The sequence below is a fragment of the Penicillium angulare genome (genome assembly GCF_028827245.1).
Source record: "Penicillium angulare strain IBT 27051 chromosome Unknown utg000008l_segment0_segment0, whole genome shotgun sequence".
NCBI classification, from domain to species: domain Eukaryota; kingdom Fungi; phylum Ascomycota; class Eurotiomycetes; order Eurotiales; family Aspergillaceae; genus Penicillium; species Penicillium angulare.
Genome location: NW_026623167.1, coordinates 849,305 through 860,901, shown reverse-complemented (window position 1 = coordinate 860,901; position 11,597 = coordinate 849,305). Strand labels below are relative to the sequence as shown.

At 46.0% G+C, this 11,597-nt stretch overlaps 6 protein-coding genes across 6 annotated transcripts; 2 read left to right on the top strand and 4 right to left on the bottom strand.

Annotated features, from left to right (window-relative positions):
* Window positions 1–133: 133 nt before the first annotated feature.
* On the bottom strand, window positions 134–1,580 carry N7478_011045 (alpha/beta hydrolase; the record flags this gene model as incomplete). Its single annotated transcript, XM_056927259.1, has 4 exons — window positions 134–983; window positions 1,039–1,147; window positions 1,200–1,329; window positions 1,389–1,580. The coding sequence occupies 4 exons, from the start codon at window positions 1,578–1,580 to the stop codon at window positions 134–136; spliced, it is 1,281 nt and encodes a 426-aa protein (XP_056774307.1).
* A 309-nt stretch (window positions 1,581–1,889) lies between these two features.
* Window positions 1,890–3,403, top strand: N7478_011044 (cytochrome P450; the record flags this gene model as incomplete). Its single annotated transcript, XM_056927258.1, has 4 exons — window positions 1,890–2,196; window positions 2,254–2,508; window positions 2,576–3,204; window positions 3,272–3,403. The coding sequence occupies 4 exons, from the start codon at window positions 1,890–1,892 to the stop codon at window positions 3,401–3,403; spliced, it is 1,323 nt and encodes a 440-aa protein (XP_056774306.1).
* Window positions 3,404–4,296: 893 nt separating this feature from the next.
* Window positions 4,297–5,834, top strand: N7478_011043 (S-adenosyl-L-methionine-dependent methyltransferase; the record flags this gene model as incomplete). The annotated part of the gene is made up of 4 exons (XM_056927257.1): window positions 4,297–4,632; window positions 4,692–5,024; window positions 5,082–5,620; window positions 5,675–5,834. 4 exons carry the CDS (start codon window positions 4,297–4,299, stop codon window positions 5,832–5,834), a joined length of 1,368 nt encoding a protein of 455 aa, XP_056774305.1.
* A 1,840-nt stretch (window positions 5,835–7,674) lies between these two features.
* N7478_011042 (putative iron-sulfur cluster-binding protein) lies at window positions 7,675–9,128 on the bottom strand (the record flags this gene model as incomplete). The annotated part of the gene is made up of 4 exons (XM_056927256.1): window positions 7,675–7,742; window positions 7,796–8,284; window positions 8,341–8,818; window positions 8,883–9,128. The coding sequence occupies 4 exons, from the start codon at window positions 9,126–9,128 to the stop codon at window positions 7,675–7,677; spliced, it is 1,281 nt and encodes a 426-aa protein (XP_056774304.1).
* Window positions 9,129–9,654: 526 nt separating this feature from the next.
* On the bottom strand, window positions 9,655–10,838 carry N7478_011041 (aromatic ring-hydroxylating oxygenase subunit alpha; the record flags this gene model as incomplete). Its single annotated transcript, XM_056927255.1, has 5 exons — window positions 9,655–9,782; window positions 9,836–10,251; window positions 10,308–10,489; window positions 10,549–10,701; window positions 10,752–10,838. The coding sequence occupies 5 exons, from the start codon at window positions 10,836–10,838 to the stop codon at window positions 9,655–9,657; spliced, it is 966 nt and encodes a 321-aa protein (XP_056774303.1).
* A 421-nt stretch (window positions 10,839–11,259) lies between these two features.
* N7478_011040 (uncharacterized protein) lies at window positions 11,260–11,463 on the bottom strand (the record flags this gene model as incomplete). Its single annotated transcript, XM_056927254.1, has 1 exon — window positions 11,260–11,463. The coding sequence occupies one exon, from the start codon at window positions 11,461–11,463 to the stop codon at window positions 11,260–11,262; it is 204 nt and encodes a 67-aa protein (XP_056774302.1).
* Between the last annotated feature and the right edge of the window lie 134 nt (window positions 11,464–11,597).

The window sequence follows — 11,597 nt, the reverse complement described above, 5'->3', positions numbered from 1 at the left end:
GATAATCTGATTTGTTCAAGTGGGAAATGAGTCTAAATATACAAATGGGCCCTGGTGGCTTCTAATTGATAGGTCTTCTTTGAGCGATAGTTTTATTTGGTAATGTTGGCTATGCTAGTTCTATTACTAGGTCTTATAGATTTGATTTGATGGCCCGCTTGGTTTCAACAGGCTGTTGTACATACTTCATCCACTGTTTAGATAAAGCCACTCCGTTTTGTTCAGACTTTCCACTCTCGTGATGATTCCAGAAGTCTTTCTCTGCTCGGTAAGCCTTGATTTGTGATTCCAACCAACCCGATAGGAGCTGTGCCGTATCATGAACTTTCTCGAGTGGTGCCATATGTGAGCCCTTTGAGAGAATTTCCGATCTCACACGACCAGCTGGAACGCCACCACTCCCTCCGAGCCCCTTGCCGGTCCGCTCTAGCTTGTCCGCTCTCCGCTCGGGTGGATTGATGTGACTCCTCTCTCCAAAGATATACAAGACCGGAGGGCGGACGTAAAGCAGATACTCGAAAGCGATGCAGCACCACGGACATACAAGCGCCCAGTCCGGATGATTATTATCGCCTTCCCTCGGAACCTTCGCGAGATCCGGATTGAGGAAAGATTCCTTGCTGAATTCGCCTTTTTCATCTTGAGGTGTCGCGTTCAAACGGAGATACGACCAGGCTTCTTGCGCCTTTGTCGTGGTCAGTGTGACAGCCCCGGAATCAGAATTGGGATAAAGAGCGGTCGGAGCAGGTCGAAGTCCAAAGCGAATATATTGATCCACGCATTTTGGATCCCATTTTCGCCAGAACCCATTTCCTCGAATGTGCTTTTCTGCATCTTGTGCTGAGGGCCAAAAGTCTGGGCGGCGACTTGTCCAGAGTGCTGGACTTGGGCCACCTATTTTACTGGGGCTTTCGTTTTGAATCATCGGGTCGATGAAAACGAGCGATTGAAACAGGCGAGGGTGCATTATTGAGAGGTGAACGCTGATGAATTATATGGTTAGTAATGAACAGTTGAAGAAGTTGTAGAGGTACATACAATTGGGAGCAACCGAAGCTATGTGCGATTCCCATGATCGGGGCCTGAATCTGATCTCGGAAATGATTCACCATGTATAAGAGATCCCGCGAGTGGTCGAACCAGTTTGCTGGAGGTAGCGGTTAGCATTACGGATTCTCCTGAAGAATTTGTTCACTCACGATCATCACCAAGCTCATTTTCATTCATTACACCGCTGGCGCCTTGATTAGAAGAGTCTGCGATCCAAATTGCTTTGATCTTCACGCTTGTTGAGGAAAGGAGCTCCTCCCAGATAGGCTCGTAACATTCCTATGGTCGGTCCAGGCTTAGTGCCTAGATTTAATGGCAAAGTTTCGAGGAAGACATACTTTAGGGATTCCATTCGCATGTCCAGCAATAATCGTCACATCGTCGGGGCCGGGAGTGGTATTGTTCAGAGGAATGTATTGCTTGATAGCCAGCTGCAATGAGGGGCTGTCCCGTTTCCCTGCACGATGATATTCCCTAATAGACTGACAGGGAATGGAGTGCTCTATCACTTTCAATTTGGTGGATGCCATCTTGACAGGTCGTCCAGGGGAGAAAGGGCGAGAAAGAGAGAAATGCGTAAAGGTGTGCGATTCCACAACGACCAGCAGTGGAGTGGAGCTACCGAGGTGCGGAGATGCGGGAGATGCGGAGGTTACAGGACGTTGTGGCCCCCACTCATGATCCCTGTACTTGCAAGGCCCGCTCAGCTAGGTTCCTTCCCTCCAACTCCATAGAATTGATTGTTTTACTAATGACTAATCTTCCCCGCTGCAAGTAGATGGCTTTCTTCTCTAATTTGAATTTACCCCAGCTACGTATGTGTTACTGTGGCTTCAACCATGTCGCTTCAGTCGTCTTTACAAGGGGCTCTCCCGCGACTTGAGAGCGTCACGTTCTCCGATGTTGTAATCGTTGGACTTGTTACCGTCGCTGTGATCTTGCTCACCCTACCGTTATGGGACCCGCTTGCTTCGGTCCCTGGGCCATTTTGGGCTCGTTGGTCGCCTGTATGGATGATCTACCACTCATTCAAAGGTGACATGCACCGGGAAATGATACAGCTGCACGAAAAATACGGGGGTGTAGTCCGTACAGGCCCTTTTGAAGTCAGCATCACGGATCCAGATGCAATCCAGGTTATATACGGTTTGTCATTTACTTTTATAACTAATATTCGAATGATTAAAATTGACATATGGATAGGCGCTGGGTCTTCCTTCAGGAAGAGCGACTGGTATAGTGTGTGGCAAGGTCGACGCAAGTTCGATCTCTTTGCAGAGAGGAATCCACACGTCCATAGTTCTAACCGTAGGTTTGTCAATTCTATTTATTCGCAGAGTGGACTTTCAGACTTTGAGCCATATCTGGATACCGTCCTGGAAGTCTTTATTTCGCGCCTGTCACAAATGGAGACGAAACATATTGATATGGGCTACTGGGCTCAATTATTTGCCTTTGGTGAGTACATTGCTTCTATTTTGGATTTTCTTTTTTTTTTTGATTTTGAATCTAACCAGGTCTCCAGATGTAATTGGTGAAGTTACCTTTTCCAAACGATTCGGTTTCATCGAAGAGGCTAGCGACAAGGGAACATTTGCCCAGATTGAAGGGGCTCTTGGATCAGCCTCATGGGTAGGACAAGTACCCTGGCTCTACTGGATTCATGATTGGCTCTCACCATGGATCGGAAACCATCTCAAAGTCACAAACCGTCATGGCCTGTTGCGCGAAATAGCTGCAAAAGAAGTGAGCCAGCGAAGCTCAGTGCAAAGTACCCACCCGGATATGCTAGACAAGTTCATGGATGTCCACCGCAAGCACCCGGAGAAATTTGACAATACAGCCGTCATGTCTATGGCGGCTAGCAACATCTTTGCAGGAAGTGATACGACTGCTATCTCCATCAGCGCTATTCTGTATTATCTCTGCAAGCACCCGGAGTATAAGCAAAAGCTGCTAGAAGAAATCGACGCTGAAGCGGATGCTGGCCGGATCAGTCGCACCAATGTTCCATATAAAGTGGCTCAAAACATGCATTACTTGCAGGCTTGTATTCAAGAGGGGTTACGCTGCCATCCGGCTGTCGGGATGTCTATGCCCCGGGTTGTACCCCCCGAAGGCCTTGTTGTAAATGGGAAACGAATCCCTGGAGGGGTGAGCTTATCCAATGATTCAGTCTTTTGACATATAGGAAATATACTAACTTGAACCTGGTAAATAGACTATTGCTGGAACCAATCCATGGGCTATTCACAGAAACAAGGATATCTTTGGGGATGATGCCGATGTTTTTCGTCCAGATCGATGGCTCGATGATAACGTCAGCCAAAAGAGTAAGACCCTCCCTGAGTAACTCTTGTTGTTAACAGGAGCTGAGTAGCTGTACAGAGCGGTTCTTTTTTGCATTTGGTGCTGGATCAAGGACATGTATTGGCAAGAGTAAGTCATCCCTTTACTGTCTAAACAGAATGCCGCTTTTTCGTCCCTTTTAGCTTACGCTTTACTAGGTCTAAGTTTGCTGGAGATATCAAAGGTAAACAAGTGAAATTCAAGTTATGAGCCAGTCCTTTTTACTAATAAAGCGCCCAGCTTGTGCCTTCGTTGCTATTAGAATATGATATTGAATTCGCCGATCCGACCGTGGATGTATCTGAAAATTGCTGGTAAGTCCAACGCCACCAATCTCTTGGCCTTGAAGACAATCTAACGACCTTCCCAATTAATATAGGTGGTTTGTTAAAATCCACAATTTAAATCTCCGGCTTCTCAAAAGAGGTGTCCAATGAGCTGGGGAGCATTCTTTACTGTGGGTGGTTCTCTTAGCCTCGGCTAATCCTGCTCTTCCACAAACCCCTTCATAGCGAACTCAAGTGCTCCACCATGAATATTGCACAATAAATACCGTATCATAACAGAATCCGGCCGAGTCGCTTATCATATTGGAATGCCCAACGTAATCCTGTGGCGTCAATTACAGCAGAACTTTAGATTAAATACTAATAGTGTATCAACTTCGGCCCCCACGTAGCATTCCAAAGTTCTTTAACTTGGGTCCAAATACCCGACCCCACCTGCATATTGACATCAGGGATTGCGCATTAGTCTGTTGATTTGTGCGTTGGGTGGCGGGGTCAGCTCAGATGCTATGCTAATCAAAAGTCAGCCTGGAGGCTTTCTCCGTGGTAAGATCCACAACTTATGCGTAATTCATCATTTATAAGACAGGGATTATATCTCCATCGCACAATGCCATTGTTTGCTTTGTTACTTACCACACTAAGGCAACTTGGGATCCACTTCAACCCTGTCGCCGATATGCCTTATATTCCCGGGGAATTAGAACTGGAGCCAATGCTCGTCTTGGCCAACAATATTAGAGAAAACGTCTTAACTTTGAACAACTTCTTCGCCGCAACCTCACATCCTATCCCTACCTTCTCCGCTGATACAGCGCCGAACAAAACCATTATTCCACCAACAAGTCCTAGCGAGATCCAAGATGCACGCTCCGCTCTCATTAGTTCCGCAAGAACATTACTCGACCTTGCCCTGGGGCCGGTCGGAATTCTAGAAGACCTTAATGTGAGAATCCAATTTTCGGCGTTTGTGCCTTGTTTGTTTGCTAATATAAAATATTACAGGCAAATGACACATTTTGCATGCAAGTGATTCATCGATATCGCATTGCGCAGTGTTTCTCTCCCGACGAGATAATCACATTCGAGGAACTTTCTTCACGATGCGGACTTAATGTAATCGATTTGAAGCGAGTGCTCCGACTTGTTATGACCAGGCATGTTTTTGCGGAACCAAGGGCTGGCTTCGTGGCGCATACTGCGGCTACTAGGTTATTGCGCGAGGACGACAGAATCCGGGCATTCTCGGGCATTATCGCCGAGGAGCGATTCCCAGCATCAGCAAAGGCGGTTGATGCGCTGGTCAAATATGGAGAATCACAATCCTCAAACCAATCAGTATGTTCTTGTTCTTCCTCTTCCTTATTATCACGTCATCAATACTGACTCAATCAGGGTTTCTCTCTTGCAAATAATACAGATCTAGGTCTATATGATGAACTTCAAACACACCATCCGGCCCGTGAAAAGCGCTGGAACCTCGCCATGAGCGCAATGGCCGCTCGAATTGACTTTGATTTCATCCTCGATAACTCAGAGCTATCATCACTAGATCCCGGATCTCTATTTGTTGATGTAGGAGGCGGCAACGGCACAATAAGTATCGGTCTCGCCGAACGCCTCCCACACCTCCACTTCTTAGTACAAGATGCCGCTCCCCACGCACAAGCACAGTCATACTCGGCAAAAGGATCCGCATCCAAAGGAGACGAGCGCCGGGTAATGTGGCAAACGCACGATTTCTTTACCCCGCAGACTATCGTGGGCGACACATACTATTTCCGAAATATCTTCCACAATTGGCCGGATTCCCAGTGTGTTCAAATTTTAAGACACCATCTTCCTGTTTTGCGACCGAAGACGAGACTTATTATCGATGATTTTGCTTTGCATGAGCCGCTTACTGTTCCTCCCTTTGAGGAGAGGAAGACACGGTTGGTCTCAATCATGCTTTGGTTTATTGGATTTTTTTTGCTAATTGGAAATAGGTCTATGGATGTTACTATGCTTGTTTATTTTGGTTCTCATGAGCGTACTATTGCGCAGTGGCGGGGTATTCTTGCTGAGGCTGATCCGCGATTTAGATTGGAAAAGTTCACCCAGGATCCCAAACAACCTAATACTATTCTTCAGGTTGTGTTTGGATGAGAGATATATGAAGTACATAATACCCTTAATTAATCGCAATTTTCATCTGTCAAGCAATGGAAATTTATCAATTGTCGCAAGGCGAAACTACAATCAATCTACTAAAGGTCTTAAACACGACTAAGAATATACTTAATAGAGTAACCAACTCCACTTCCAAGGTTATCAGGAATATAGCCCTGGAGACGAGGGTCTTCCCACACTACTACCCTGAAACGAGAACCAATTTGTCGTTACAAGAAGGTACGATACAGTCATACAGGGATCATTAAGCTACATCTGGGCGTCCATCAAGTTAGAGTTCAGCAATAAGGTGCATTAAGCCGAAGTATACCCATCGTCGAAGAATGGATAGTGTAATTCAAACGACACGCATAGGAGATCGCCTAAAATACCGCACACGAAAATGCCATACACACGGTAATTCGGTGCCTCCTCTACTTCAAGAACTAAAGAAAAACACAAAGAAAGAGGGCTAGTGACAGACAGTGGAGAAAGCTAATTAGTACTAGTTGGGTATTGCGCCAAGATTGTGTGACATGGAAGAACTCTCAATTTCTGACGCGCATGCCCATCCTTCTTAGTGAAACCGACTCGAAATTTCACCCATGCCTTAGGAGGATACTTGCACGGTCTTAGAACCCATTGTGTCTTCATAACCAGTTTCTCTTTGCTACCCACTTCACCTTGCCCCGGTAATTCAGGGATCTTATTCTACTTCACGCGTTCTTCTGGCTGTGAAGATCATTTCGAGCAGAACCTGCTCTCTGCCGGGAGTTTAGTAGCCATCGACCTCACAGTTCCCGAGTCCGGTAATAAACTCCAACAGCCACTCCTAAAATGGGAGTCTTGGCAAGCTGTTCTAAACACCAGCAATCGTGACGAATGCGACTACCACAAGCTTCCCTGCGTTGGTAGCCAAATATTGGCTCGCAGATGTACAACATGGTCAAGCCTATACAGAGGTTCCTCAGTAGCGAATTAATGCTCTGGTCCTGCACAGAATTGAACATAGGGTCAAGCACAATGGTGTGACCGAAAAAGGTGAGCCTTAGACCAATCTGCTTTCCCCTTTCTCCACCGTATTTGAACCCAAATCGCGGATCCAAGCGCGTCACGATGCAAAGGATGCCAAAATTGAATACTGCCTGGTTTGAGGGCAAAGTCCAATTAGGTGCAGTGGCCTGTTTGTCATCGCTCGAAGTAAGAACGAGTCAGGGCATTCCTGGGGCGCCCCGAATATTCACGGGCCGATGTGCGATTTCCATGGTTCTTTCATGAAGGTTATCGGCGTAATTCTTTTTAGGTCCGACCAAGAGGTACTGGTAGTGAATCTGTAAAGTTCTGAATACTGCAAGAAGGATTGTCAAAAGCACAGTGGGTTTTCCTGTTCATACCTTTTTCCAAGGTTTAGATGGAAGTAGTATGACTTGACTGGCATATAGTGTATGGAGCCTGAAGAGGCTGGCCCCATAGACTTTTTTGGAGCAGGATATTACCAATTTCCTCAGCATCTAATTGAGAGATGTATTTGGAATCATTCTCAATCTCCGAGTTATGTGCATATAAAAGAGCGACCTCGGGAACTCGAGTGAAAGCCTCCAAAATATTTGTATTTATTCCGACGACTTCTGTAAAAGACTCCTGAAGACAAGAGGGTCGGAATTATAGGACCAACATTCCACAAGTAGAAAAAAAGAATAGACATTGTTCAAGGTCAGAATAGTACTTCTCAAATCATCAAAAAAAGAGATCAAAAGAGTAACCTTTGGAATCATTGAATGTCGAAAGGCCGAAGATGCAAAAGGGAGATCTAGCACTGCGCTCTATAGACCGGAATCTACCAGTCCAACCCCCCAGACCCATTTCCGTTCGATCCGGGACCAGAGCAGTCAAGCTCTTTACACACTATAATGAAATTAGTATACACTCACAAGATAAGATTTCAAGGTGAAGCTTACATTGTTCTGCCTTTTGAAAAAGCGAGCTCCCCTTTGGCTGGCGCATAGCGGGAAGAATCTGACCACCATTCATCTTTTCAAGTTTCTGATGCTCTTGAATCTCTTTCAAAATGTTACAGGTAGCGGAGGAACTTCCAGAGGATCTCCCATCAACCGATGCAAAATCAATCTCCAAGTCCTTGACAAAGTTCTGAAGAACATCTCCTACAGAATTCGCAAGAGCATTTTCGTCTGTTTCGGCTTTCGAGGAGGAATCAAAAAGATCGTATCTGATTTGTGTGGTCTTCTCTGACTTTGGGAGGAATGTCACTGTGACGCATAGATCGGCTTGTTCGAAAGAATATATGAATGTGGTTGGGAAGATTGAGCATTTCGCCTGGTTGTTCTTTTGGGTTACAGCTCGGACCAACTGCGTCGCAAAAGACGGTTTCAGAGTCTCGGAGATTCGCTTCTCTAGCTTTTCAGTAAGATCGGTGAAGTGGCTGGTGTCTGGAATATGATGTTAGATGGGTGTTTGCGTGTTGTTCAAAGATATTTATGCGTACTTCCAAATTTCCAATTCAAGGTCCCCGTCAGTGTCTGCCCAGTCACCCACTTGAAAGTCCTTCCTAGACCAGCGCCCCGAGCAAATCCTTCCAAGACAACACTCGTATAATCCTTGAAAGCAGCCGGCTCCCCAGCATTCAAATTAACAAAAACCCATCCACGCTCTGTGGTATGCGTATGGATCTCGAAAAGGCTATTCTCAGATTTAACAAAGCCGGGAACATCCTCGAACTTCGGCGCCTTGACTAATTTTCCATAGGTATCGTAACTCCAGCCATGATACCGACACCCAAGCACAGTTGATGCGCCAATTTCTTTCTGGGTGATAGTATATGCCCGGTGCCGACATACATTGTGGAATGCTCGGATCATATCATCCTTCCCTCGAATCAGAAAGACGGGATATCCCGCAAGATCAAAGGACTGATATGCACCGCGTTTGGGGAACTGTGTGCTATTTGCAAGGTAAATCCATGTCTGTGTCGAGTTAGAACTGATCACAAGACATACTTGTATGCTTCAAGTTTGAAGCGGTGCTTACTTTACTGAAGAGTGCGCGACGTTCTAACTCGAACACATCGGGGCTATCCCACCATCCGCTCGGAACATCAGGTTCTTTCGAAACAGAAATTTCACCATTTTCTCGATGGTTGTCAGTTGGAACTGCGAACTTTTCCGTCTTTTGTCGCTGCAGTTTTCCCCATGCGCCATTCACTAGAAACGCAATCGTCACCACTCCCACTAGGATAGATCCAGGAGATAGAAGGTAAGCGTCGAGAAAGTTCATGATAGGATATAAAAGGTGTCTAAGATCGCTATTCAAATGATTCTAATTGATCCGAGTAACTGTTTGTTCTGCATGCTGGCATCTTGTCCTGATATAATGACTGGAGCGGCCCGAGTGTCGACCACCCCCACATTATACAGTTCGATTGACGGAGCCACGCGCCCCTCCATCCTTGCAGGCAAACTTCCTGATTGAGTTTGAATTTCCAGGGACCGGATTATGATTCATTGCGAGAGCCGAGACTGATAACTGCTTCCTTGTTGTGGGTCGGGCATCGATGTGGCTTGACATTCCTGAGCTTATCGCTGGCATGGCTGGTCTTGATTTAGGTGCAGTTCAAATGTTTGTGCTGCAGTTTGGTTTCGCTGGTGACAAACATGACTCTTAATTTGTTCTTGATTTGTATCTTAGTTCGAGCTATAATTTGGGAAAGCTATAACTTGGAAATTTGTATATATTTTAATGAACGAGATTTGGATTCAAAGACTATTTCCCTAACTCAATAACTAGATAAAGGAATAATCAACTAGGCAGCTGTTTCCACTGCAGACGGTGCTGCTTGCTCTCGCTCGTCCAGTTCAACTTTTTCACTCTGCTCCTTTCGGTCGGCCTCATGCTGCTCTACTACCATGTCGAAGACACGTTGCTGGTAGTCTGCATCTGGTTAGTATCAACGAAAATGAACAAGGTAGAACGTAAATACTCACAAGAAACACCGTTCTCCTGGGTGGGGTTCAGGATGCCCTCGTGGTAAACACCCTTAGCTAGGTTATCTTGCGCTTTCTCGCAGAGCTCATAATCCTCCATAGCTACTTGGCGAACGAATTTGAAGTATTCTTCAAACTTGTCCCCTGTCTCGAGGTGGTAGTAGTCAAATTCCATGCGGGTCACATGCGGGTCAGCGGTGGGACACACACGGAACGAAGACATCCCACCACCATAGACGTTGAGAGTGCAATTTGGGAAGAAGTAGAGGAAAAGACCATCGTCGGGCTTTTTGGGGTCCGCGATGTGCTGGGAGAAGTTGTGCTTGTTGTGCACAGCGTAGAAAGTGGGCGGGTAGTAGATTGAGAAGGACGGATGGGTGTACTGGCAATGCAGACACTCTTGGTATCCATCGACCCTGAAGAATACAGTCAGACGCATAGTTGTGATCAAGGGACTGAGAACACTACTTACATGGTCTTCCAGTTGAACCGGCCTTCGTAACGGATACTGCGGCGGTATGGCAATCTGGTGAAATCGACCTTCCCTAGCAGTTGCTCAAGCTCGGGGAAGAACTCATGAAAGCTAGGCGCAGCATCTGAGATAGAAGAAAATAGAAGGCCTGTTGGTGTGACATGGCTGCGGAGTTCTTTTTCCTGTGAAGAAAGGCCTGTTAGTCTACTCTCCGACTATGATGTTCATAATTCCGCCATACCGTCTTTGCGCAGAAGACCTTTAGGTGTTCTGGGCTTGGATTCAGAGAATCTCCTCCAGTACGAACAGCATAAATTGGCTGTTGAGCAATTTCATAGTCTGCATGCTCGCCGACGTTTTGGAATCTTGTGACAGGCCCGAGCAGATACCAAGACTGGTCACAGTTTAGCAAACCATACTTGAAGGCTCTTGAGAACCACATACCTTCAGAAATACCGCACGCCGCTCCATTTGATAGAGCGGCTCATTGCAGTACCAAGATGCTGGCAGAGTGCGTGTGAGTTCAGACATGATGATAGCAATAATGAGTAAGTACTAGACTTCAACTTGAATCGATGCTGTATCAACGAGTTTGTCCAACGTCAAGGCGGCAGTGATGATTCTGCAACTTTATATATCTTCTAATATCGATGCAGTCATGAGCATGGTGTGTTCCGCGCTATCATTATTGGTGACCTTGTATGTGGGCTGAACCTTAGCTGGTCTAGATGGAAGGTCTGTTTATCGTTTCCTGAAGGAGTTATCGAATCCCGCAGGATGAGAACGTTGATGTCAAGCCCCCACGATCCACCCCTGATTGGTGTGTCCGTGCCGGCAATTAACACGATTCTATTATGCATTGCTGCGTAGACATTCTAAATACTGATAAATATCGCTTTGGCATTGGTCAAAAGTTGGAATGTGTTGGCTATGGTTGCTGCAAAAGTTCCGGCTAAATGATCTGGAGGGCACTGCCTTCCTTGGAAGACTGGATAATGGCGATCACGCAAGGGAATGGCATCTCAGCATCATTCACTGATCTGGAAATATGTCCTGATGAATTTCCGCTAACTGAACTCTGAACTTTGTTGTTTTGATCGGTCGCAGTGGTCATGATGTATTTGGCAGCGCTATCGTTATTATCGTTATCGGTCATGCAGGTGATCCACAATGATAAGGCAGCTGGTAGATGCAGGTGATCATCAACCAGCTGAACACTGAGCTCGGGTGTTTGCTTGATCCATTGTGTAGAATTCTTTATAGTGATTCGTATAGCATGTCGAGGTTTTG